This window comes from Bos javanicus, chromosome 3 (genome assembly GCF_032452875.1).
Source record: "Bos javanicus breed banteng chromosome 3, ARS-OSU_banteng_1.0, whole genome shotgun sequence".
In the NCBI taxonomy this organism is placed as follows: Eukaryota; Metazoa; Chordata; class Mammalia; order Artiodactyla; family Bovidae; genus Bos; species Bos javanicus.
In genome coordinates this window covers 18,105,921-18,133,462 of record NC_083870.1, presented here as the reverse complement: position 1 = coordinate 18,133,462, position 27,542 = coordinate 18,105,921, and the positions used below count along the sequence as shown (strand labels likewise).

General features: G+C 41.8%; 1 protein-coding gene across 1 annotated transcript; it reads left to right on the top strand.

Annotated features, from left to right (window-relative positions):
* The first annotated feature begins 608 nt into the window (after positions 1–608).
* LOC133245090 (keratin-associated protein 5-11-like) lies at positions 609–10,343 on the top strand. The gene is made up of 3 exons (XM_061412991.1): positions 609–698; positions 1,654–1,972; positions 9,964–10,343. The coding sequence occupies exons 2-3, from the start codon at positions 1,675–1,677 to the stop codon at positions 10,341–10,343; spliced, it is 678 nt and encodes a 225-aa protein (XP_061268975.1). The 5' UTR covers positions 609–698; positions 1,654–1,674.
* The last annotated feature ends 17,199 nt before the right edge of the window (positions 10,344–27,542 follow it).

Sequence of the window (27,542 nt, the reverse complement as noted above, 5' to 3'; positions counted from 1 at the left end):
TCTGGTTTTCTTTTACTGATGGTAATCTTTTGCACCTACTATTTGCCCTTTGTTGCAAAACTCCTAAATACCCTAGTTTCCCCCTCACCTCATCTCAGTTTTCTCAGGGTTACTTGAGATGCTATTTCCAGGGCTTGAAGTCCTAAAAATTTTCACCAAATAAAACAAAACTCTAAACTCTTAGACTGTGAATAGATTTTTTAGTTGACAGCCATACACACATACACACACCCCTGCAATTTAGACATGTAGATTTTCACTCCAAGCTATCTAGATCCAGAGGTCCAGATGAAAAATTAATATCTGGGGTGGAAGGAAAGGCATCATGTGACCAGGTCCCTCAGTGTGAAGAGAAGGCTGTGAAGAGAGCCATCTTCCATGGAAAGGAAGGCAACAGAGGAGTCCACAAATGCTGGTGTCTGTTTCCACCCACTATAGCCCTCATTTTAGGCAGGTGCTTTCCTAGCCAGGAACAGCTGCCCTGAGCCACATGGAGGGAGGCAGGGAAGAAGTGCCATTCATCACCTGTCACAGGAACCATGTAGGTGGCAGGAGGCGGTCCTCTCATGTCCAGATGCCCAGGCCCTGGCTCACACCTGAGGGCAGAGCCCAAGGCCAGGATAAAAGGGCCTTGGGACACAGCACCTCCATCCACTCCTCTGCTGAGGTGCTGACGACTCTCTGCTGCGTGTGTGCTGGTGAGTGTCCACTGGGAATGGGAGCAGGGCCTTCCAAAGAGGATGCTTAGACCAGAGGAGAGGGCAGGGCAGAAACTTGGGGGTGGAGTTGTGGCTGGCAAGGACAAAAGCTCAGGAAATCTGAAGGAGGGAAGGATAAGATGAGGGAGAGACCAAGAGCTACTGGAAAGATTCTTGTGGCTAGTGCTGGAGCTGTAGAGAAACCAAATGGTTTTCAGTTGCTGGGTGTGTTTTTCTGCTTTTAGGGAATAAAAATACTGACCTCTAGATGATGCTGGAGTGGGGTATATAATGGAAACATCATTTTGGAAACACATCCCTACCCAGTTGTAGAAATAATGGACTAAGGATGTTAGTACTTAGTGGAGAGAATCAGAAACACTTGTGGATCTGTTTGGATTCCAACAAGAAGATCCATAGTAGAGGCTGAGAAGCCCGGCAACAAGCCAGGGGAGAAGGATATAAGACAGTCATTGGGTTGGGAGTCAGGGAACCTGGGGATGAAACTGTGATGTATTTGTGAATAGCACCAGGCCAGTGAATTTGCCTTTGTTTCAGTTTCTTCTGAAATGAGCTGATTGGGACACATTGACTCCAAGGCCCTTTGTCATTGCAATTTTCTATGTTCTGCAAAACCAAAACATAGCAGAAATTCTTCATGAAGAGGAAGATTTTTCATTTTCCTTAATGAGGCTTTCAGCTCTAAAATGGTCCCTACATTGGACATTTTCAAGGATCTTGATGATGTGGTAGAGAGAATGCTGACCTGGAGCCAATTTATTTCCTGGTCCTTCTTCTGACACTTAGGAAATGTTAATGAGCACAAAAGAGATGATTTTCTTATGTCTGATCTGAAAGCTTTCAAGATAAATGGTCTAGAAAGATGCTGAAAGTTCAGGAAGGGGCAGGGAAGTCTCTGTGTGCTGGTCTGACCTGCTGTCTGTCTCTCCCTCAGATCCTGAACCCGCCCACCAAGATGTCCTGCCAGCAGAACCAACAGCAGTGCCAGCCCCCTCCTAAGTGTGCCCCCAAGTGCCCCACCCCAAAATGCCCCCCAAAGTGTCCCCCAGTCTCCTCCTGCTGTGATGTCAGCTCCGAGGGCTGCTGCGGCTCCAGCTCCGGGGACTGCTGCAGCTCTGGGTGTGGGGGCTGCTGCCTGAGCCACCACAGACGCCACAGGTCCCACCACCGCAGACGCCACAGGTCTGACTGCTGCAGCCAGTCCTCGGGGGGCTCCGGGTGCTGTGGAGGCGGGAGTGGTCAGTCCTTTGGAGGCGGCTGCTGCTGAAGTGGACCTGAGCCAAGAAGAGCTGAATTAGAGGCATGAAAAAGACAAGACCATCTTCCTTTGGCCTGTCTGCTGAGACGTTATCAGTGAAGATTTCAAATTTTGTCCTAGAAGTTTCTTCTGACTTGGAATCCAGAAATCTGTGTTCTTTCCTAAAAACTCATCTGCCAATCCCTGATCCCATCTCTTCAAGCTGCCTTGGGAACCCCAGAGAATAATTCTTATGCCACTGGCAGTTCCCTACCTGAAATGAAACAATAAAACAAATCATCCGTTCACCACCTTGTCCTAGACTGTCTTCCTCTTACTTGTCGACGTACCGGGAAATACAAGCATGTCTGCCCTCTGCCCTTTCTCCACTTGTCATCTGAACCCTAGAACAGTATCAGTTGCTTTCTAGACTCATTGAGTCCTTAAGATTAAATTCCTTCAACTCCTGTCCTCATTAAAGCTGAAACTAGTCACTCTCTTAGAAGAGGTCAGGGAACAGAAATTAAGATGTTTGCCTTACCAGACAGAACTTTCTGTAAGGAACTGCTGACTTATTGAAGACCTGAAAGGCAAATAAAGGTTGATAAGTGGCAAGTTCAACTACCACTGCCTCTAGGCACAGGGAGAAATGCTGATATGGGTCCTGATAGATGCTTCAAGGCCTGAAGCTCCTTACAAACAAGGAGACAAACTCTCTTGGACCTTCCCTTCTCTTTACCTTTTGATCTCTGGTGAGTCCAGAAGTCAGTGTCCAGCAGTGGAGGTTGGACTTAATTTCTTCTCTGCCTCCTATGTGTGGGAGCCCTCCTGCCCACACATAGGAAATTTCTCCACAATTTCCATTGAGTTTGAGGTCAGGATGTCCACACAGTCCAGGCAACACATTAGGACCCAGGATGCTCTCTGACCACCCTCTTCCCCATCTTAGACGGTCAAACCAGTGGGAGGAGAGCTTCACGGTCTTTCACCGTCATGGACCAGAGCAAGAAGGACAGGCACTCCAGCAGACTTGTTGACCCTCATCTGCGCACTCTCTGAAAAACACCTGCTCCTCTGTTACTGCTCTGAGCCCTGAGGACAGGGTAATATAAGAACTGTCAATGATGGAGCAATTCCATTTGTCAGGCTGGTGGTCTAGTGGCTAGGATTAGGTCCTTTCACCACTATGAACTGGGTTCAATTCCCAGTCAGGGAAAATGTGTTTTGGGGGGATTAACTGGTGGTGCTAGTAGTAAAGAACCTGCCTGCCAATGTAGGAGACATAAGAAACGTGGGTTCAATCCCTGGGTTGGGAGAATCCCCTGGAGGAGGAACTGGCAACCCACTCTGGTACTCGTGCCTGGAGAATCCCATGGACACAGGAGGCTGGCAGGGTTAGGATTACTGTATTCCTACTATTGATAATTTGCTACAAGGAACATCCTTATGCATATATTTTTTTCTTACCATTCCCTTATTTCTTTAGGCTAAGTTCCTATATATTCAAACACTGTCAAAAAAGTATGCTCATTTTACATTTTAATTCATTCACACATCATAAAGGCTGATTAAATGAATGAATCATCATACTGTCATGCATGATAATTATACCAATTTATTTTCAAGCCAATGAAGTTTGAGTGCCCAATTCTAAGCATCCCCTCCAACAATGAGAGTCTGTCAGGCACTCAGTCTTTGCCAGTGAATGAATACACTGGATTGACACTGTTCCATAAGACATTTCCTTTTAATTTGTCGATCTTTTTTGATTGGCAACATTGAATATATTTTCACTTATTCTTTGGCCATTTGTATTTATTTTCTGGTATGTGTGTCAACTGAAAAATATAGTCACAACCTGAAAGTAGAGAGTTGTTTTATTTGGTGGGAACTCTTGGGACTTCAAGCTCAGGAGGTAGTATCTCAAGTAGTCCTGAGAAACTGCTTTGAGGATGCAGGAGGAGTCAGGTTACACAGAAGTTTGCATCAAAAGGGGCAGGCAGCAGGCAGTCTGAACAGCAAAATATTACTGTCAATTAAGGAAAACCAGATACCTCAAGTTAAGGAATTTAACGTTCCTTTTTGTATGGGAAGATGCAAGCATCTGGGCTCACTGAAATCATTCCTTTCATATGTATCTCAGCTATCTGGGGCCTGCGTCTTGCTTCCTGAGTTTTAGTGGTGGCATCCAACAGCTGCTGGATCTCGCAGGCTCAGGCATTGTTCTCCCTTTCAGACACCCTCTGGGCTCAGAAATTTACATTCAGAGGTGCGGAAATCACTGATGGCTGTGACAGCCTTGTTTACTGATATGGCAGGAAATACTCCGTAAAAAACTCCAAATACAACGTGTGTTGCCTGTTCTTGTTCTTTGCTCATCTGTTTGTTGGTGTGCTTGCATATTTGGCTGGCATCACCAAGTCAATGGACATGAGTTTGAGCAGGCTCCGGGAGTTGGTGATGGACAGGGAAACCTGGCATGCTGTAGTCTATGGGGTGCAAAGAGTCAGAGAAAACTGAGCGACTGAACTGAACTTGTGTATTTTTTGTTGACTTGTGAGAGCTGTCTTCTATGTTCCTCGTAAATGTGTTGCAATCTCCCCACTTATTGATTTTCTTTCTGTCTTATTTGTGAATGCTATTTGTTATATAGATTTTTAGCTTGGTATACTCATTTATCAATTTTTCTTTTTCCTTCAAAATAAGTTTATTTCTCAATGAATTAGAAATAATAAATATTTTCCCTTAATACTTTTAAAATGTCCTTTTAAAAATATTTTGTATCTTAAAGGTTTTGAGGGCTTCCTTGGTGCTCAGAAGGTAAAGGATCTGTCTGCAATGTAGGAGATCCAGATTTGATCCCTGGATTGGGAAAACCCCCTGGAGAAGGGCATGGCAACCCACTCCAGTTTTCTTGCCTGGAGAATCCCATGGACAGAGGGGCCTGGCAGCCTACCATCCATGGGGTTGCAAAGAGTTGAACATGACTAAGCAACTAACACTTTCACTTTCAAATATTTTGAGGGGGAAGAGAAGGGAAGGGAAGGGAAGTAAAAATTGATGATGTACAAGGTCCTGTCTCTGGAAGGGGCTGTAGGGTGCAGGGAATGAGAAAAATTCACCCAGTTTTAATAGCTTCCTGTGAATCTCAGCAGTGTTTCCTCCCATCCTGTGAAATTATCCAAGAACATGGGAGACAGATACCTTTGTGATAGGGCCTACATGGGGACTCATTGTTAACATAACTTATGCTGACCTCTCAAACAAAGGATAAAGTCACAGTGACCCTTGAGACCGACCAAATTGCCCAAACGACATTCTGCTTTCCTGATGGCACCTACCTTCTAAAGATCTTAGGAGACCACCAGATTCCAGACCTCCGGCTATGTGACCTCAGGACTCAGCTACAGGCTAAAATTTAACCATCCCTTCAGAGAATTTTTCACTGGAGGTGTATAAGAAAGATCCCGTCAGAGCGGGAGGACACTGGTTCTTCTTAAGGGCCAGTCACCCTCTCGTTTTCCCTCTAGTATATTTCTTTTCCTTGCCTGACCGCCTAGCTCACTCTCTTTTTCTCTGCACTCGCCTTACACTTTGATGAGTAAATAATCTCAGAAAACCAATCCCTTGTAAGTAAACATTTTTGTTTTCTTTTGAAATGTTACTGCATCAATTGAACTCTAAAAGCCAAGGCTTAGAAAGAAGTCCTCAAGATATTGCAACCACACTGCTGATTAATCACCTATACCCGGAGTCAGACTCATAAAAGGTTGGGTGTTGCCATGCTTAGAGGCAGAGGCATGACCCAGTGGGACATCAGCTCCATTAACCTAGGAATCCATGAGCTGGGCTTTGGAGTAGTTACTGACTGTGTGAGCCAGGGAATCAATATCCCAATCTCTCCTTCCATAGCTACGCCCTTTAGAACATATTGAGAACAAATATTTCACTTGAGTAATGTACAAGGAGATCTCTGTAGGATGATATGACCAGCACATATAACAGTACACGTCTTAATATCAAACTGTTACCTGATTGACTTAAATCCCATGGAAAAGCTATGTACAAACTCTTGGGTGCTAAGAAACCCTGGTGAAATGGCTATCTGCATCTCTCTGCTCTAGGAGCAGAGGGGGATATAAATGTTTTATATCCAGACCCTGTTCTCAATAAATACTTGATCAGAAATATGTCACATAAGCAAAACAAAGATAAGGCATGAAGTAACCTGGTGGCGCTAGTGGTAAAACCTACCTGCCAATGCAGGAGACATAAGAGGTGGGGGTTCGATCCGCTGGAGAAGAAATGGCAACCCACTCCAGTAGTCTCGCCTGGAGTCCATAGCGTCACAAACAGTCGGACACGACTGAAAGGCTTAGCACGCATGCATGCAGCCTATTCAAAGTAGAGCTAATGAGCCATTTCAGTTTAAGAGGATTTCTTCTCTTAAGGGAACAAAGGAAAAACTTTTAGAAACAGAAAAGGGTCATACTGTATAGATATTTGAATCAAGGCCAAGTTGTTTAGGTTTTATCCTGATCAGTGAAGCCTCTTAAGAAGACATCATTGGATGGTAGTGTGACTATATCGTCATTATCTGAACTGGAACAGGGTTGAATTTGAAAAGAAGGTTTATGAACATTTATGCTGGGATAAAAGACATAATCTAAAACTGTCTCTGGCAAACTTGATGTATGGCTTTGGTCACCTTATTTAATGGTCATGGGTAATTATTTCTAGAAGAGTTCTAATGAAGAAGATAGAGGGAAAAACCAGGAAGGTGGGACACAAAAAAAAAGCCAATAAAATACCTCTATATACACAACACACACAATACCACTATAAAAACATATGTGTGTGTATGTTTATATAAACACACATATTTAGTCTCTATATAATTTGTCCACCCAAATGTATATATTACTTATTAATATCTTGTAACTATATGTTAACTGACCTTATTCTTCCCCTTGTGATTTGTTAAGTCATTATAATGTTCCAGACTCTGGGAAACTTTTGATTCTCCCCAAATTTTTCTGCCACTGACAGGAAGGAGAGGGTTTTTCTTCACATGCTGCTTCTGACCTCAGTGTGCCTTTTTCTAATTAATTAATTAGTTTCCTTTCAGAAAATCTCACCACGGTGCTATACACCAGCTTGAACCAAATGTGAATTCTTGTCCTTGCCTTTCAACTACTCAACTTGCTGGGGTAGAAAAACTTTACTAGCAGAGAAATCTACAGTAAAAACCGAGGGTCACAAGTTGCAAGGGACTTAAAAAGGGCCTCTGGAGGTCGCTCTACCACCTCACCTCCAGTTTCCCTGGCCCTGGTGCCTGGGTGCCCCACTCTGCACTTCTCTGCTTCTCTGCACATCATCTTTGACCAGCTGTTCTATGTGGAGCAATGCAGAGCTCATCTCCTCCTCCCCACAAACTCCTTTCCTGGCCATATTTCATAGTCAAAAACATCAAGGTAGGGACTTCCTTGGCGGTTCAGTGATTAGGTCTCCACAGTTCCACTGCAGGGACATGGGTTCCATCCCTGGTCAGGGAAATAAGGTCCCACAAGCTGAAGGACATAGCCAAAAAAAAAAAAAAAAAGTCAAGATATTTAAGCAGAACAAGTAATTTGAAAAAGAAAAGGATGAAAAAAAAAAATCCAGATTTACCCTTCTTTGAAGGAAGTTATGGTTTAGAATTATATAATTTATCTTTATTTACAAATACATAGGCATCTTATAACTTGAGGATCCACCACATTACCAGTCTTCCACCAGTCCTTTTCTTTATACTGTCTTATTGACTGAAACAATATCCTTGTGAAATATTTTTATCATTACCTGTACTTTATAACTGAGGAACAAACAACCAATCAAAACTAAAAATGACTCAAGCAACTTTTGCATGGACACACAGCTAGCAAGTGGCAGAATCAGGATTGCTTTCTAGATCTGTCTGATCTCCGGCTCATAAAAGCAATGAGATACATCAGCAAACTTTGGTAAAGGCTAAAGAGTAAATACTTTGGGCTTTGGGAACCCTAGGGTCTCTCTCCCAACTACTTAATCCTGCCACCACAGTATGAAAATAGCCCTGGAGAATAAAGAAATGAGAAGGCCTGGTTCGAAGTAAAACTTTATGAACACTGAAATTTGAATTTATTATAACTTTCATGTTTCATGAAAGAGTCTCCTTTCGATTTCTCTTCACAAACATTTAATATGTAAAACTATTCTTAGTTTGCAGGCTATGGTGAAACAGGCCATGGGGCATATTTGGGGGAGAGATCAAATTTTGCTGACCTTTGATAGCCTGGCAGGGTTACCTAAGTGGAGAAATGTGAAAACATCTCCAAATTACAGTCTGAAACAGACTGCCATGAGTAATGAATTTATATCAGAAGGAAGAAGAAAAGAAAGTGATTGGGCCCCAAGCAACAAAAACAGGAGCTAAGAGGCCTTCCATGCTCATATTTCTCAAGGAGAATGAAACAGAAGATCCAAAGTAAAGTGTCTCCCAACTTCTCCACTCCTTGTTTCTAAGTAGCTCTATTCCAAGCTACTTGGAGAGGCTTCCCTGAGTTCATAGAGTGAGACAGGGAGAAGCTACCAGTCATCACTTGTCATAGGAGCCACGTGGATGGCAGGAGGCGGTCCTCTCATGCCCAGATGCCCAGGCCCTGTCTCACTCCTGAGGGCAGAGCCCAAGACTGGGATAAAAGGACCTTGGGGCCAGAGGACCTCCATCCACTCCTCTCCTGTGGTGCTGACAAACCTGTGCTGCGTGTGTGCCGGTAAGCATCCTCTGAGAACTGGAGTGGGGCCTTCCACAGAGCATGCTCAGATATGAACGAGAAGGCAGGACCTTAAGAGTAAGGTCATTGTGTCAGAGGAGGAGGGCACAGGAAGACTGAGGCAGGGATGCAAGGAGGGATCTGGTACCAACTGGGAACATAGGGAGAAGAGTCAGGTGGCTGTGCTCTAAAGGAAACAAGCTGACCTTGTGGAGAGGGCCTCTCAGGACAAGGACACTGATGACCTGACAGACACCATGCTCCACTCTGACAGGTGTCAGGAGGGAGCTCACGTGTGAAAATATAGCCCTGCCCCCATCTGCAGTGAAGGAGCAGCCCAAGACAGAGACCTCAGGCTCCTCTGGGATTTTTAACCTTGCTTATTATTAAACTTCTCCATGCTTATTCATGGGTCTGGAAGTCATTTATAAACTTCCATGTTGATTAAGAAACAGTAAGCCTGAGGATCACCATCGCAACCCATCAGCTTAAGGAGATGGGACCTCTCTGGACTGAGGTCAGGGGGCAGAGGTTCAAGTCCCAGGGCTGTAGTGATTGAGAGGATTATTAATCTCTTCTTTAATAAAGGGCTTCCCTGGTGGCTCAGTGGTAAAAAAAATCCCCCTGCCAATGCAGGAGATGAGGGTTTGATCCCTGGGTCAGGAAGATCCCCTGGAGAAGGAAATGGCAGCCCACTCCAGTATCCTTACCTGGGAAGTTCCACAGACAGAGGAGCCTGGTGGGCCGGTCCTTGGGGTCACAAAAGAGTCAGACATGATGAGCGACTAAACAACAATGATTTTTAATATAAGTGAGCTTAATGAGAGCTGTAATCTGTAAGGTTTTTTGCAATGCTGACCTTACAGAATAAATCAAATTACGATCAGGGGACTGGTTGCTGTATTTTTTCTTTAAGAAAGAATTTGTCCTTAAATGGCCTATAAACTGGACAATTTCAGATTTGGAAGACATAGATAGAATCAGTTCCAACTCCACTTATAAGATTTTAGACTCTTGGAGATGTTTTGTTATATTGTTTGGTCTTAGTTACTACTTTGTACAAAAGATGAAAGCTCTTGTCTGACTTACAAGGCTGTGCTGAAGTTTCAAATATAAAATTCAAGAGTATGGGAAAGCTACTAAGAGTAGTAAAACTAACTGGATATTATGCTTTTAAGATTATAAGTGATGCTAAGAGGGCAAAAGGGGGCAGGGAGGTCTCTGTGTGCTGGTCTGACCTGCTGTCTGTCTCTCCCTCAGATCCTGAACCCGCCCACCAAGATGTCCTGCCAGCAGAACCAGCAGCAGTGCCAGCCTCCTCCCAAGTGCGTCCCCAAGTGCCCCACCCCTAAATGCCCCCCAAAATGCCCCCCAGTCTCCTCCTGCTGTGATGTCAGCTCCGAGGGCTGCTGCGGCTCCAGCTCCGGGGGCTGCTGCAGCTCTGGGTGTGGGGGCTGCTGCCTGAGCCACCACAGGCGCCGCAGGTCCCACCACTGCAGACCCCACAGGTCTGACTGCTGCAGCCAGCCCTCGGGGAGCTCCGGGTGCTGTGGAGGAGGCAGTGGTCAGTCCTTTGGAGGTGGCTGCTGCTGAAGTGGACCCTGTGCCAAGAAGAGCTGACCTGGGGACAGACAGTGGACAAACACTTCCTCCTCCTCCTTCACCTCCTGCTGGGCCTACCCCTCTTGCTGGGGAATCTGGGTGAGGCCTTTGAGCTCTGGTCCTAAGGATCCCTGTGCCCTAGGGTCCAGGAGCCCCAGACCTCTCCCTGAAACCCATTTATTCACCTCCTTTGCCATATGTGTGATGGCCCTGGGAATCCCAAAGCATAGACCCCATGTTCTTCTGCAACTTCTGGCATCCTGCTGCCCGAGTTAAAATAATAAATACAGATTCTGCTCATTGACTTGATGTAGACAGATTTCATTCATGTTTTGGTCACTGTTGTTCTATTCTTGTACCTTCTCTGCTGGTGGCTGCAGAGGCCTCAGTAGACAGATGACAGGATCATGGGTCAGAAGGGAAAAGTTTGTATTTTTTATAGGTTTGCATTTTCTCCTAATTCTTTGTTTTCCCTTTTAACCAATATCCCGAAGCAGCATTAGTTGTGAACATAGCTTCTTCAACTTCTGGCTCCCTTCCTCCCTTCATGTATCTAACTGTGCCCTTCAGACATGACCAGGAGACAGACAGCTTCCTCTTCCTCTCTTTCCACTGTCATTCTTCACTCCTATGCTCCACATCCCTCACCCTTCTCCTAACAATCTCTACTCGACTCCTCCATCAGTTTAAATATACAAAAATATATACATACAAAAATATAGATGGAATAAATCTTTATTTTAAATTAAAAACTCACTTTTATTTCTGTATAATTTACATGCAATAAAATTTGTTAATTTTAACATACAATTCAATGTGTTGTCAAATATATGTAGTCATATAACTACAAATACAATCAACACCTTTAAAATGTAGTTGGTAGTTAATTATTTGGAGAAAAGTTTAAGAATAACATAAGATCCATAATATATAAAGGAAAATATAGATACATGTAATCGACATGATTAAATATGGAAAAATTAAATTCTAAATGGTAGAAAATACCATTAAAAAGGTGGAGGAATACAAAATTGATGAGAAACTCAAAGTTTTCCCTCTGAGATCAGGTACAAGGCAAGAATGACCCCTCTCACTACTCCTTTTCCACACGGTGGTACTGGATGTTCTAGCTAATGCAGTTAGACAAGAAAAATAAGTTAAAGATATACTGATTGGGAAGGAAGAAATAAACTGTTTGTTCACAACATTATTATCTTTGTAGAAAATTTAAAAGATAGCAACGAAGAGTTATATCAAGGTTAAGGTACAAAGTTAAGCAAGTGTCAACTGCATTCCTATATACCAGAAATGAGCAAATGAAATTTTAAATTTTAAAATGCAACACCATTTATAATAGCACCCCCAAGATTAAGTACTCAGGTATAAATCTAATAAAATATGTATAAAATCTATTTTATACATAATAAAATTGTTTGGTTTTGGCAAAACAATAGGTAATAGATCAGTGAAACAGAATAGAGAGCCCAGAAATAGACCCCCCCCAAACCTATAGTCAACTGGTACTTGGGGGAAAAAAAGAAGCAATATAGTGGAACAAAGATAGTCTTTTCATGTAATGGGGCTCGACATCAACATGCAAAAAAATGAATCTAGACACAGAACTTATATTCTTAACAAAAAAAACTGAAAATGGATCACAGACTTAACTGTAAAATGAGAATTATAGCATTCCTAGAAGAACAGAGGCAAACCTAGTTGATCTTGGGTATGGCAGTGACTTTTTAGATACAAAGCCAAAGTCATGATACATGAAATAAATAATTGATGAGCTAGGTTGTACTGAATTAAAATCTTCTGCTTTGCAAAAGACAATGTTAAGACTGATAAAATAAGCCACAGACTGGAGAGAATATTTTCTACTATAAAGGAGTATTATCCAAAACATTCAAAAAGCTCTGAAAACTCAACAAAAAGAAAAAAAAAAAAAACAACCAAATCAAAAAATAGACAAAGGGCCTGATACTTCACTAGTGAAGATATACAGATGGCAAATAAGCATATGAAAAGATGCTTCATGTCATATGCCATGGGGAATGCAAATTACAGCAATGAGATACCACTACACACCTGTCACAATGGCTAAAATCTTGAATTCTGACAACACCAAACACTGGTGAGGATGTGGAACAATAGGAATGTTAACTCATTGCTAATGGAAATGCAAAATTTTCCAACCACTTTGGAAGACAATTTCTTACAAAACCAAATGTTCTCTTACCATGTGATCTAATAATCACATTTCTTGGTATTCACCCAAAATTGTTGAAAACTTAAATCCATACAAAAATCTATAGACAAATGTTCAGAGCAGCTTTTTCCTAAATGTCAAATACTGGAAACAATCAAGATATTCTTTAAGAGGTGAATAAATAAACTGTGGTAGATCCAGACAATGGGATATTATTAAACACTACAAAGAAATGATCTATCATGACATGAAAAGACAGAGAGGAAGCTTAAATACATATTATTAAGTGAAAGAAGCCGATATAAAAAGGCTACATATTGTATGATTCCAACTATATGACATCATGGAAAAGGCAAAATGGTGGCAAAAATAAAAAGATCAGTGACTGGGGCTTCCCCAGTGGTCCAGTGGTTAAGACTCCATCTTCCAATGCAGGGGCTGTAAATTTGATCTCTGGTCAGGGGGACTATTAATAAGATCCCACATGTTCCAGGGTATGCCCAAAAGTTAAAATAAATAAATAGATAAGACTTGTTAAACAAAAGATCAGTGATTGCCAAGAGTTGTTGGGATGGGAGAGGGATGTATAGGCAGGGCATTTTTAGGATAGTGAAAATGCTCTGTATAATACCATACTGATGGATATATGTCATTACACATTTGTCCAAACTTACAAAATGTGGAACACTAAGAATACATGGTAATGTAAACTATAGACTTTGTATGATAATGATGTAGAAGTGGAAGCTTCATCAAGTGTAACAAATGTACATGTCTGGTGGGGGATGTTGACAACAGAGGAAGCTAGGCAGGTGTTGGGACAGCAAGCATATGGGAAATCTCAGTACCTTCTCCCCAATTTTTCTATGAACCTAAAATTGCTCTAAAAATTAATTTTAATAAAAATAATTAACTTGGGAAATAGATTACATATGATAGTTATAGTATCAATATCCCTAGAAAACATAGGTTTCATGTTACTTAAGAATAAACAGTAAACATTTCTATAAAAGATTTGGAAGAGTCATAAATGATCAATACAAAAAAAAAGGAAAAAAGAAATGAAAAAAAATTCTAGTTTCCACTGAAATTAGATTAGAAAAAAAATTCCACCTCACTAATAAAGAATAGAACTTGTTTCTTCAGGAGGGAGCTCTTAGATTCATAATATATTGTCAGAGATTAAAAAGGCTCCTAAGGAACTTCCCTAGTAATCCAGGGGCTAAGAATTCATCTTGCAATGCAGCAGACCCGGGTTTGATCCCTGGTTAGGGAACTAAGATCCCACATGCCACAGGGCAACTAAGCCTAATTACCACAACTGCCTAGCCCGAGTTTTAGAACCTGGGTGCTACAACTAGAGAGTCTGTACATTGCAAAGAAAGATCCTGCATGACACAATGAAGATCTCTCGTGTGTTGCAACAAAGACCCAACAAAACCAACCAAATAAATAAATAAGTGAATATTTTTTTAAAATGAAAAAAATGTTCCTAAAACAATTGTTGGTGGGTTGTGGGCAAATGGTCCCTCAAAAAGCCTTGTTACTGGGAATGCAAATTAGCCTAATGATTCAGGGCATTTATTCAATGAATATTTATTGGAGTACATTAATTAATTACAGTAGAACTATTTAAAATCCTAAATTATGATGTTATTAAAGTGCTGCACTCAATACATCAGCAAATTTGGAAAACTCAGCAGTGGCCACAGGACCAGGAAAGGTCAGTTTTCATTCCTATCTCAAAGAAGGACAGTGTTAAAGAATATTCAGATTACTGAACAATTGCACTCAGTTTGAATGCTAATAAGGTAATGCTCCAAATTCTTCAAGCTAAGCTTCAGCAGTACATAAGCCAAGAAATTCCAAATGTACAAGCTGGGTTTAGAAAAGGGAGAGGAACCAGAGATCAAATTGCCAACATTTGTCGGACAATAGAAAAAGCAAGGGAATTCAAAAAAAAAAAAAAAAATCTACTTCTGCTGCATAGACTATGCTAAAGCCTTTGACTGTGTGGATCACAACAGACTGGAAAATTCTTAGAGATGGGAATACCAGATTATCTTACTATCTCCTGAGAAACCTGTATGTGGGTCAAGAAACAACAATTAGAACCTTACATGGAACAATGGACTGGTTCATAATTGGGAAAGGAGTACAAAAAGGCTGTATATTGTCTCCCTGTTTATTTAACTTATATGCAGAGTACATCATGCAAGATGCTGGGCTGGATGAATCACAAGCTGGAATCAAGATTGCTGGGATTATCAATAACCTCAGATATATCAATAACCTCAGATATGCAGATGATAACACTCTAACAGCAGAAAGAGAAGAAGAGCTAGAGCCTCTTGATGAGGATAAAAGAGGAGAGTGAAAAAGCTGGCTTAAAACTCAACATTCAAAAAACTAAGATCATGGCATACAGCCCTATCACTTCATGGCAAATAGAAGGGGAAAAAGTAGGAGCAGTGACAGATTTTATTTTCTTGGGCTCCAAAATCACTGTAGATGGTGACTGCAGCCATGAAATTAAAAGATGCTTGCTCCTTGGAAGGAAAGCTATGACAAACCTAGACAGCATATTAAAAAGCAAAGATATCAGTTTGTCAACAAAGATCCAGATAGTCAAAGCTATGGTTTTCCCAGTAGTCTGGTACAAATGTAAGAGTTGGGCCATAATGAAGGCTGAGTGCCAAAAAATTGATGCTTTCGAAGTGTGGTGCTGGTGAAGACTCTTGAGAGTCCCTTGCAAGGACATCAAACCAGTCAATCCTAAAAGAAATCATCCCTGAATATTCATTGAAAAGACTGATGCTGAAGCTGAAGCTGAAGCTCTGACACTTTGGCCATCTGATGTGAAGAGCTGACTCATTGGAAAAACCCTAATGCTGGGAATGACTGAAGGCAGGAGGAGAAGGGGACAACAAAGGATGAAATGGTTGGATGGCATCACAGACTCAATGGACATGAGTTTCAGCAAGCTCTAGGAGTTGGTGATGGACAGGGAAGCCTGGCATGCTGCAGTCCGTGGGATTGCAAAGAGTTGGACACGACTGAGCGATTGAACTGAACTCAACTGAACTGGGAGATAGTGGAGGACAGGGGGGCCTGACCTGCTGCAGTCCATGGGGTTGCAAAGAGTTGGAGAAGACTTAGCAACTAAACAACATACAGCAAAGCACTGATTCTGCAGTTTATAAACAGCTCTTCCCTGTGACTTAGATCATCCTTCTAGGAGACCTCATTCTGAGATTGGCACCATGAGCTGTGATGATCACGTCATCCTGCAGAGTTCTGCCCCTGTCTCACCTGGTTATGACACTGGCCTAGGTTGTTCCAATGATCTTAGTTATGGGGAGTGGTCAGGATATCCATGCCTTGGCTCACACAGGACAGCCTGGCTCCTGATTCCTAGAATGATAGGGTTAAGAGGTCATACTGTCCACACTTCTGCCTCAAGGCAGGGCAGCCTGAAACATTAATCTGTTTGGATTTAAGTGATGAGTCAGAGTTATGATTACAACCATATCACTTGGACTGACTCTTTGGTTTGGATATTAGCTGTCAGTGGCTCTGGTACCATTTTCACGACCAAAGGCTTTCTGAGGTCACCGATTCATCCAAGGATTCTATCTCTACATCATTCCCTCAAGTTAACAAGAAATTGGAGATCTAATGGGAAGTAAATCAGGCTGAGTTAATTTTCCTCTGTACCCTCCCACTCTCATTCAATCTGAACTACAAAGGAAAACATTAACACATGTTCCCTTCATGTAAATCTTCTTTTAAGTTATAAACAATGAAACAACACTCCAAAGAAATAGAAAATATAAATGATTGTGGCTTAACTAATAAGGAGGACAAGATATTTTAAAAGTGGCACAAACCCATAATTTATAAAGGAAAAATTAATGAACTAAATTTTAAAATACCATTAACATTTATTTTATTTTTAATCGGAGGATAATTACTTTAAAATATTGTGATGGTTTCTGCCATACATCAACATGAATCAACCATAGGTATACATCCATCCTTCTTTAACCTCCCTCTCATCTCCCACCCCAACCCACTGCTCTATGTTGGCACAGAGCACCAGTTTTGGTTCTCTGTGTCATACAGCAAATCCCCACTGGCTATCTATTTTACATATGCTAATGTATATGTTTCAATGCTACTCTCTCAAATCATTCTACTTCTCTCTCCCCCACTGTGTCCAAAAGTCTTTTCTCTGTGTCTGCAATCTCCACTGCTGCCCTGTAGATAGGTTCATCAGTACCATCATTCTAAACTCCATATGTATGCGTTAATATACAATATTTATCTTTCTCTTTCTGACTTACTTCACTCAGTATAATAGGCTCTAGGTTTGTCCATCTCACTAAAACCAACTCAAATACATTCTTTTTTATAGCTCAGTAATATTCCACTGTGTATATGTACCATGGTTTCTTTATCCATTCATCTGTAGATAGACATCTAGGTTGCTTCCATGTCCTAGGTATTGTAAATAGTGCTGCAGTGAACATTGGGGTACATGTGTCTTTTTAAATTCTGGTTTCCTCAGGGTATATGCCCAGTAGTAGGATTGGTGGGTCATATGGTGGTCTTATTCCTAATTTTTTAAAGGAATCTCCATACTGTTCTACATAGTGGCTGTATCAATTTGCATTTACACCAACAGTTTAAGAGTGTTTCCTTTTCTCCACATCCTCTCCAGCACTTATTGTAGACTTTTTGATGATGGCCATTCTAACGGACGTTACTTTCACCACCAGACACATCTACAATTGGGTGTTGTTTCCACTTTGGCTCAGCCTCTTCATTCCTTCTGAAGATAGTTCTCCACTTTTCTCCAGTAGGATGTTGGGCACCTACAGACCTGGGGAGTTCATTTTTCAATGTCATATCTTTTTGCCTTTTCATACTGTTCATGGGGTTCTCAAGGCAAGAGTGCTGAAGTGGTTTGCCGTTCCCTTCTCCAGTGGACTATGTTTTGTCAGAACTCTCCACCATGACCTGTCCATCCTGGGTGCCCTTACATGGCAGATAATCATGATAACCCAGACAACTATGATGATGTGATCACTCACACAGAGCCAGACATTCTGGAGTGTGAAGTCTAGTGGGCCTTAGGAAGCATCACTACAAACAAAGCAAGTAGAGGTGATGGAATTCCAGCTGAGCTATTTCAAATACTAAAAGATGATGTTGTAAAAGTGCTGCATTCTATATGCCAGCAAATTTGGAAAACTCAGTAGTAGCTACAGAACTGGAAAAGTCAGTTTTCATTCCAACCTCAAAGAAGGGCAATGCCAAAGAATGTTCAAACTATCACACAATTGCACTCATCTCACATGCTAGCAAAATAATGCTCAAAATTATCCAAGCCAGGCTTCAACAGTACATAAACCATGAAATTCCAGATGTTCAAGCTGGATTTAGAAAAGGCAGAGGAACCAGAGATTAAACTGCCAACATACATTGAATCATAGAAAAAGCAAGAGAGTTCCAGGAAAACATCTACTTCTGCTTCATTGACTACATTAAAGCCTTTGACTGTGTGGATCACAACAAAGGGTGGAAAATTCTTAAAGATATGGGAATACCAGGCCACTTTGCCTGTTTCCTGAGAAACCTGTATGTAGGTCAAGAAGCAACACTTAGAACTAGACATGGAAGAACAGACTAGTTCCAAATTGGGAAACATGTCCATCAAGGCTGTATACTATCACCTTGTTTATTTAAGTTATACGCAGAGTACATCATGCAAAATGTGGGGCTGGATGAAGCACAAGCTGGAATCAAGATTGCTGGGAGAAATATCAATAACCTCCGATACACAGATGACACCACCCTATGGCAGAAAGTGAAGAGGAACTAAAGAACCTCTTGATGAAGGTGAAAGAGGAGGGTGAAAAAAATGGCTTAAAAACCAACATTCAAAAAACTAAGATCATGGCATCCGGTCCCATTGCTTCATGGCAAATAGATGGGGAAACAATGGAAACAGTAACAGACTTAATTTTGGAGGGCTCCATAATCACTGCAGATGATGACTGCAGTGATTAAACAGTGATAAAATTAAACACACTTACTCCTTGAAAGAAAAGCTATGAGCAACCTAGACAGCATATTGAAAAGCAGAGACATTACTTTGCTGACAAAGATTGGTCTAGTCAAAGCTATGATTTTTCCAGAAGTCATGTATGGATGTAAGAGTTGGACTGTAAAGAAAACTTAGCACTGAAGAAATGATGATTTTGAACTGTGGTGTTGGAGAGGATTCTGGAGAGTCCCTTGGACTTCAAGGAGATCAAACCAGTCCATTCTAAAGGAAATCAGTCCTGAATATTCATTGGAAGGACTGATGTTGAAGCTGAAACTCCAATACTTTGGCCACCTGATACAAAGAACTGACTCATTTGAAAAGACCCTGATGCTGGGAAAGATTGAAGACAGGAGGAGAAGGGGTGACAGAGGCCAGAATGGTTGGATGGCATCACCGACTCAATGGACATGAGTTTGAGCAAGCTCCAGGAGATGATGAAGGATAGGGAAGCCTGGCGTGCTGCAGTCCATGGGGTTGCAAAGAGTCAGACCTGACTGAGCAACTGAACAACAACAATTCTGATCAGTGTGAGAGGATACTTCATTGTAGTTTTTTTGCATATCTCTAATAATCAGTAATACTGAGCATCTTTTCATGTGCTTATTATCCATATGTATGTCTTCTTTGGAGAAGTGTCTGTTTAAGTCTTCTGCCCACTTTTTCATTGGGTTGTCTGTTTTTCTGCTTTTGAGCTTCATGAACTCATGCTTGGTATATTTGGAGATTAGTCTTTTGTCAGTTGTTTCATTTGCTATTATTTTCTCCCATTCTGAAAGTTGTGTTTTCACTTTGTTTATAGTTTACTTCATTGTGTAAAAGTTTTTAAGTTTAATTAGGTCCTGTGTGAAGAAAACTATAAGATACTGTTGAAAGGAATTAAAGGTGACACAAATTGATGGAGAGCTATACCACATTCTTGGATTGGAAAAATCAATATTGTGAAAATGACTATACTACCCATAGCAATCTATAGATCCAATGCAATCCCTATCAAATTTTCACAATTTCTGTTGGTCAGGAGTACAGGATCAGCTTGGCTGGGTGGCTCTGTGCATGCATGCTCAGTCATGTCTGATTCTTTGTGGCCCCATGAGCTGTAGCTTGCCAGGCTCTTCTGTCCATGGAATTTTCCAGGCAAGAATACTGAAGTGGGTTGCTATTTCCTCCTGCAGGGGATATTCCTGACCCAGGGATCAAGCTCACATCTCCTGAGTCTGCTGTATTGGTAGGCAGATTCTTTACCACTGAGCCACCTGGGATGCCCTATCAAATTACCAGTGGTATTTTTCACAGAATGAGAACAAATAATTTCACAATTTGTATGGAAACACAAAAGATCCCGAAGAGCCAAAGTAACCTTGGGAAAGAAGAATGGAGCTGGAGGAATCAACCACCCTAACTTCAGAATATACTATAAAACTACAGTCATCAACATGGTATGGTACTGGCACAAAAGCAGAAATATAGACCAATGGAACAAAACCGAGAGCCCAGAAATAAATCTATGCACCTATGAGCACCTCAATTTTGACAAAGAAAGCAATAATATACAGTAGAGAAAAGACAGTCTCTTCCATAAGTGGTGCTGGGAAAACTGGTCAGCAATGTGTAAAAAAAAATGAAATTAGAACACTTCCTAACACCATACACAAAAATAAACTCAAAATTGATTAAAAACCTAAATGTAAGACCAGAAACTATAAAACTCTTAGAGGAAAACATAGGTAGAACACTCTGACATAAATCACAGCAAGATCCTTTATGACCCACCTTCTAGGATAATGGAAAAAATACAAAAATATAATTTTATAGCATAAAATGCCATATATGAGATAAAAAGAGAAATAATCAACAAAATAAAAATACAATACATATCTGATAAAGAATTACTTTACCTAACATATATCTTATAAATCCAAAAATTAATAAACATACAAAAATGTAATGGACAAAAAACACAGACAGCCCTTATTACTCATACAAACACATATTCATACATATTGTATTAGTCAGAATTATTCAGAGAAACAGAATGAACAGGACATGTGCATATATCAAATGAAATTTATTTTAAGGAATTGGCTCCCATAGTTGTAGGGGCAGGTAAGCTTGATGTCAGTAGAGTAGGTTGGCAGGTTGAAGATTCATGGAAGAGTTGATGTTACAGCCTTCTGTCTGTAGGCAGAATTCCTTCTTCTTTTAGAGTGCTCAGTCTTTTAAGGCTTTCAGTTGATTGCATGAGGTCCACCCACAGTATGGGGGATGATTTGTTTACTCAAAGTCTACTGATTCAAATGTTAATAACAAGCAAAATAAATCTGAACAACTACATCTAGACTGGTGTTTAACTTACAATCTGGGTACCATGGTTTCACCAACTTAACACATAACGTTAACAATCACAGTTCACTACTTGTCAAGTTGGCACTTGTACATATCTCCTTACATGTGTGTGCATCCAGTCGCTTCAATTGTGTCTTTGTGACCCCATGAACTGTAGCCTGCCAGGCTCCTCTGTCCACAGAATTCTCCAGGCAAGAATATTGGAGTGGGTTGCCATGCCTTCCTCCAGGGGAATCTTCCTGACCCTGGGATCAAATCTAGGTCTTCTGCATTGCAGGCAGATTCTTTACCACTGAGCCACCAGTGAAACCCTACACATCTCCTTACATCATATTTATTCCCTAAATAAAGACAGTGACAAGGCCACATTTCCAGCTAACATAATACAACCATGCTGTGTACATCAAAAAATGCACTAACCGTTTCCCCAGAAGAAGATGCAGCATCCTTGAGTAATGTTTACTCCTCCTTGATAGCCTTAACTTAAATATTGTGATACACAGTTGAACCATACTTATATACAGTAGTCAATATTCCTTATGTGATAAGGAGATTAGAAATAAAATAAAATAAAGACTCTGTATTCACACATACACACAAGCATATTCATAGCAAAATATGGAGGAAATACTATAATAATAATTAAACTCTTACTTGTGGTTCTTCTTTACCTGGTAGAGTGACCCAACATTAATTCCTGGAGAGTCTGGACCATTAGTAGTCCTGTTTGAATTAGACTGTTGTAGTTTTTCCATTGCCTTTAATGAAAGAGTATGGTAGTACTAAGGTATGCCCTAAGTGATCTTTCGTATTCAAATATGTCCTTCTCTACCTCCATTCTGAAGTAATAGTCCAAATTCCTAGTGGTAATTGGACTTGATCACTCAACAAGCACAGTAACTCCCTTCTTTGCCTGTTGATTCAGAGGCATAAGGAGGCCAAAGTGGCTGAGTGACAGTCTTAACTTCCAGTTCAGTGGAGTCATTGTGTGTCCTGGTGGAAGCATTCCTCACTTAGGAACCTCTTGAACCTAAGGAACCTCTTGAACAGCCTAAGGTCATAGGGACAGGAAGCAAAAATTTTGCTAGGACATCTTTAAAAGTAAAAGTGAGAGGTGCCACTCTATTTCTACCTTTTAACTCCTGGACCTATATCATCTGACTGTAAAAGAAACAAAACCATAATACTGATTACTGATTTTGAGCCTGTAGCATGTAGCCTCCTAAAGAGCCTTGCCCCAGCTCTGCAAGGTATTCCCACTATGCTGGTTCAGTAACTAGGTCTTTAAAAGGCTATTCCACAGTCTGATCAAGCCAGCTGCTTGAGGATGATAGGGAACATGGTAAGAACAGAGAATTCTATAATCAGACCCGTTGCTATGCTTTATTTGCTGTATCTGTCAGCATTCTCCAGATAAACAAAAGTATGATTATATATATGTATGCATGAAGAGATTTATTTTCAAAATTGGGAAAATAGGAAAAGGAGTACGTCAAGGTTGTATATTGTCACCCTGCTTATTTAACCTATATGCAGAGTACATCATGAGAAATGCTGGGCTGGAAGAAGCACAAGCTGGAATCAAGATTGCCGGGAGAAATATCAATAACCTCAGATATGCAGATGACACCACCCTTATGGCAGAAAGTGAAGAGGAACTAAAAAGCCTCTTGATGAAGGTGAAAGAGGAGAGTGAAAAAGTTGGCTTAAAACTCAACATTCAGAAAACGAAGATCATGGTGTCTGGTCCCATCACTTCATGGGAAATAGATGGGGAAACAGTGGAAACAGTGTCAGACTTTATTTTTCTGGGCTCCAAAATCACTGCAGATGGTGACTGCAGCCATGAAATTAGAAGATGCTTACTCCTTGGAAGAAAAGTTATGACCAACCTAGATACCATATTCAAAATCAGAGACATTACTTTGCCAACAAAGGTCCGTCTAGTCAAGGCTATGGTTTTTCCTGTGGTCATGTATGGATGTGAGAGTTGGACTGTGAAGAAAGCTGAGCACTGAAGAATTGATGCTTTTGAACTGTGGTGCTGGAGAAGACTCTTGAGAGTCCCTTGGACTGCAAGGAGATCCAACCAGTCCATTCTGAAGGAGATCAGCCCTGGGATTTCTTTGGAAGGAATGATGCTCAAGCTGAAACTCCAGTACTTTGGCCACCTCATGCGAAGAGCTGACTCATTGGAGAAAACTCTGATGCTGGGTGGGATTGGAGGCAAGAGGAGAAGGGGACGCCAGAGGATGAGATGGCTGGATGGCATCACCAACTCGATGGACGTGAGTCTGAGTGAACTCTGGGAGTTGGTGATGGACAGGGAGGCCTGGCATGCTGCGATTCATGGGATAGCAAAGAGTCGGACATGACTGAGTGACTGAACTGAACTGAACTGAACTGAATACAATAAAGGATGCTGTAAAGTCCCACAGAAAGCTGGTGGTGTACTTCAGTCCAAGTCTAAATGTCTGAGAATCAGGGAATCTAATGATGTAGATGCCAGTCTGGGCCAGAAAGCCAAGAACCAGCAGAGCCAAGAGCAGGAGAAGGTCAGTGTCCCAACTCATGAAATTAGGCAAAAATTTTAAAGGGCAAAATCTTCTGTCCTCTGCTACTTGTTCTATTGAGGCTCTCAAAAAGTTGTATTATGCCCAACCCACACTGGGAATAGTAATCTACTGAATCGATGATTCAAATACTAATCTCATCCAGAAACACCCTCACAGATGTATCCAGAAATATTGTTTAGCTTGGGCACCCCATGGCCACTCGGGCCAAAAAATAAAATTAACTGTCATAGAAACATTGCTACATGGAATACCATGATGACGGACAAGGCATTCTTATCCATCTTATCCATTCTTATTAAGGCTCATTTGGATGAATGCTTTGGCAGAAAAACTGCATGCAAAGAAAGCAAATCTGTATCCAGAGGAAGTCCTTATTCCAGTAAGAGCAAAGCACTGCCCTTTCATGATGTGAGTGTCCTGATATAGTCAACCCGCTACCAGGCAGTTGGCTGATCAACCCAAGTAATAGTGTCTTATTGTGAATTCAGTGTTGGTCTTTATAGACACATCAGCCCTTATGAGTAAAAATCCTGCTGAACCCATAAATAGCCATAATCACCCTGGTAAAAGGTCCTAGGTCCCTTTGGGGAAGGTTGGGGGAAAAATTGACAGTATAACTTTTGGGCAGAGTACTGGGATCCTTCTTTAAGGGGACCTGGCCTCTCCTTAATTCAAAACGTTCTGGGTCTGTAAATTAGCTCAAGACTAGAAGCTGATTGGGGAGCATGTTTTTTCTTGTCAGAGTTTTGTTCACACGACTTAGAACTCTTCCACTTATATGGATCAACTAAGAATTTAGTAGACTTCCCATCTACCTCCCTTCTAAGTACAGCATGATGAACTACCAGAGACATAGCTCTCTGGGAGTCAGAACATCCTGACTGCTTTACTTTGATGTTGAGGTCCATTACAGTCCCCACACCCACTTTGCCATTGGTGACTAAGTGCTGCCACTAGGCCCTACCATCCTGGATCCAATTATCGCTATTGCATTTAGGTTTCCCAATTTAGTGACATCAGATTCCACTCTAGTTTTTGACTTAGAGAGATGAGCAATCGCAGAGTTAGTCAAGGATGCCAGGGCTCTCCTTACAAATTGATTTCTCCTGGTTGTGGTAAAAGGAGAGTCCTCTGGACCTTTCTGGGATGGACGAGCAGATATAAATGATAACTTCACTCTAACATTCCAATCAACCCAAGCCTCTAGATCCCTTCCTTTCCAGTATACCAAGGAAGTTCTTGCATTTTACCTTCATTTAGTGGAGACTGCCTTTTTCTTCATGGTAATCAATCAGTCAAACTGTTAAAGCCCTGTCTAACCCACAATGTTAGAACGTTAAGTCTAGGAACATCTGCTTGCCTGATCATATCAATAAATTTGGCCTGAACCAACTTTAAGTTCCTTCCACAATTATCCCATGCTCCTAATATACATTCTACACATACCCCTGGGTTTGTATCTGTATAAATCAGGGAAAAAATCATGTTGTTCTTTTAGACTAGAATCCAACTGTTTGTTGGTCACAATTCATGCCTCACCTTTTCAGGCCTACTTGAACTTGAGTTCACTTATACATCTAAGAGCAAAGGGAGATGGTGAGAGTGGGTCCAGGTAAGAACCCCCAGTCTCCTGCAAGGCAACTACTTCAGGCAAAGTTGTTATAATTAGCTGGAACAATATAGGATTAATCTACTCAGGTGGGGTGGAAAGGCTGCTTTTACTGCCAAAAAAAAAAAAAAAGCAATGGAAGAGAATTCAGAAATTTAATGTCTCACTTTTTTCAGAATCTTCCCAAATACTTGCATTGCAGTTTTCAGGTTCCCAGAAATGAGTCAATTACACATCATGTGAGGCATAACTTCTGACTCTATGAAGGACATAGCATCACTCCTGTGGGAACTATTACAAATATGCATAATCACATCTAGTCAAGAAGAAACCTCAGACAAACCCCACTGAGTGTTTGTCCACAAAACCAACAGTTCATTAAAAAATGTCCAGGTCATGAAAGACAAAAAGCCTGAAGGACTGTCACAAACAGGAGGGAATTGAAGAAACATGCTACTAAATACAATGTTGGATCCTGAATTAGATTCTGAATCAACAAAATTTTGTTTTGCTATAAAAGACAGTAGCACAAGAGGCGAATCTGAACAGGCCTATAGATACACATTAAGGGAACTAGGAGTTGAGTACAGAGTATGAGAAAAATGAGGTAGGAATAGAAAATCAATCTGACAAGAAATACGGATTTCTAGTTTTATTGTTTCACATCAACCTGATTTATGCAAAAAGAGAAGCTGCAGAGGGACACGCGGTCTGTGTTTTGGGGTTTCCAAGGCTGCCACACATATGGGAAAGGAGGTGAATAAATGTGTACTGGGGGGAGGTTTGGGGCTCCTGGACCTCAAGGCACAGGGATCCCCTGGACTATAGCTCAAAGGCCTCACCCAAACCCCCAGCGACAGGGGCAGGCCCAGCAGGAGGGGCAGGAGGAGGAGGAAGTGTTTGTCCATCTGTTGTCCCCAGGTCGGCTCTTCTTGGCTCAGCGTCCACTTCAGCAGCAGCCGCCTCCAAAAGACTGACCACTGCCCCCTCCACAGCACCCAGAGCCCCCCAAGGGCTGGCTGCAGCAGTCAGACCTGTGGGGTCTGCAGCGGTGGGACCTGCGGCGCCTGTGGTGGCTCAGGCAGCAGCCCCCACACCCAGAGCTGCAGCAGTCCCCGGAGCTGGAGCCGCAGCAGCCCTCGGAGCTGACATCACAGCAGGAGGAGACTGGGGGGCACTTTGGGGGGCATTTAGGGGTGGGGCACTTGGGGGTGCACTTGGGAGGGGGCTGGCACTGCTGTTGGTTCTGCTGGCAGGACATCTTGGTGGGCGGGTTCAGGAGCTGAGGGAGAGACAGACAACAGGTCAGAACAGCACACAGAGACCTCCCTGCCCCTTCCTAAACTTTTAGAATCATTTCTAATACATGCATTTAAATAACCTGACACTTTTATCATTTTAATGTCTTATCAACTACTCTTACAACATCTCCTTTGAACCTCAGCTTATCATTTTAAAGTAAAAAGAGGTCATCAATTACTTCATCAATTTGAAGGTTGAGACCAAATGATATCAACTAAAACATAATTTTTTCACTTATGTCATCCAAATATTACCAAAATATTTTCTTTATCAAAAAAGTATTTTGTTAACATTGCAAATAATTGAATATTTTAGACATTTACAACATTAGATTAGAAGGAGTCTTAGTAATTTCCTGGCTGGTTCACCCTGTTAGAAAGATAAGAGATCCCTTGACTCAGAGCCTGGCCTCTGATGGTCTCAGAGACACCTCTTACACTATCCTTGACCTGGAGAGCATTAAACTTCTTGTGCTTTTTCCCCTCTAGAGCTTGTACAATGCATTCCCAGGCTCTACCCTGACCCACATATGCAACAATCTCCCAGAGTGCCTCTGATCCTCGCCTAACTCTGAGAATTGCTGTCCCCAGATGGTACTTTGCAGGAAATACAGTATCTCTTGAAGGTAAACTCCCTGAGACCTGTTCCAGAATGTCAGAGCAGCCAATGGCTTCCTTTCATCCTGAGAATCCCACACGGCATCTTTGGTTCCCTCATAGTGTCCTTCGTCATCACTAAACTCCTATGGTTCTCTCACTCTTCCTGCCAGTTCCTGGCTCCTTCTGTCCTTCCAGGCCTTGTCTCTCTCTAATAATATAGGCCACAGCCCCCAAGGCCCTATCCCCTTCCCAGTGGACACTCACCAGAGTACAAGCAGCACAGGGTCTGTCAGCACCTCAGGAGAGGAGTGGATGGAGGTGCTCTGGCCCCGAGGTCCTTTTATCCCAGCCTTGGGCTCTGCACTCAGGTGTGAGCCAGGGCCTGGGCATGAGAGGACCGCCTCCTGCCCCCCATGTGGCTCCTGTGACAGGTGATG

What these genes read in the sequence shown, in the direction of transcription:
- LOC133245090 (XM_061412991.1), top strand. Translation starts at nt 1,675, where the DNA reads ATGTCCTGCCAGCAGAACCAACAGCAGTGCCAGCCCCCTCCTAAGTGT. An exon ending in GAGTGGTCAGTCCTTTGGAG is followed by an intron (nt 1,973 to 9,963) that starts GCGGCTGCTGCT and finishes AAAAGGGGGCAG; the next exon opens with GGAGGTCTCTGTGTGCTGGT.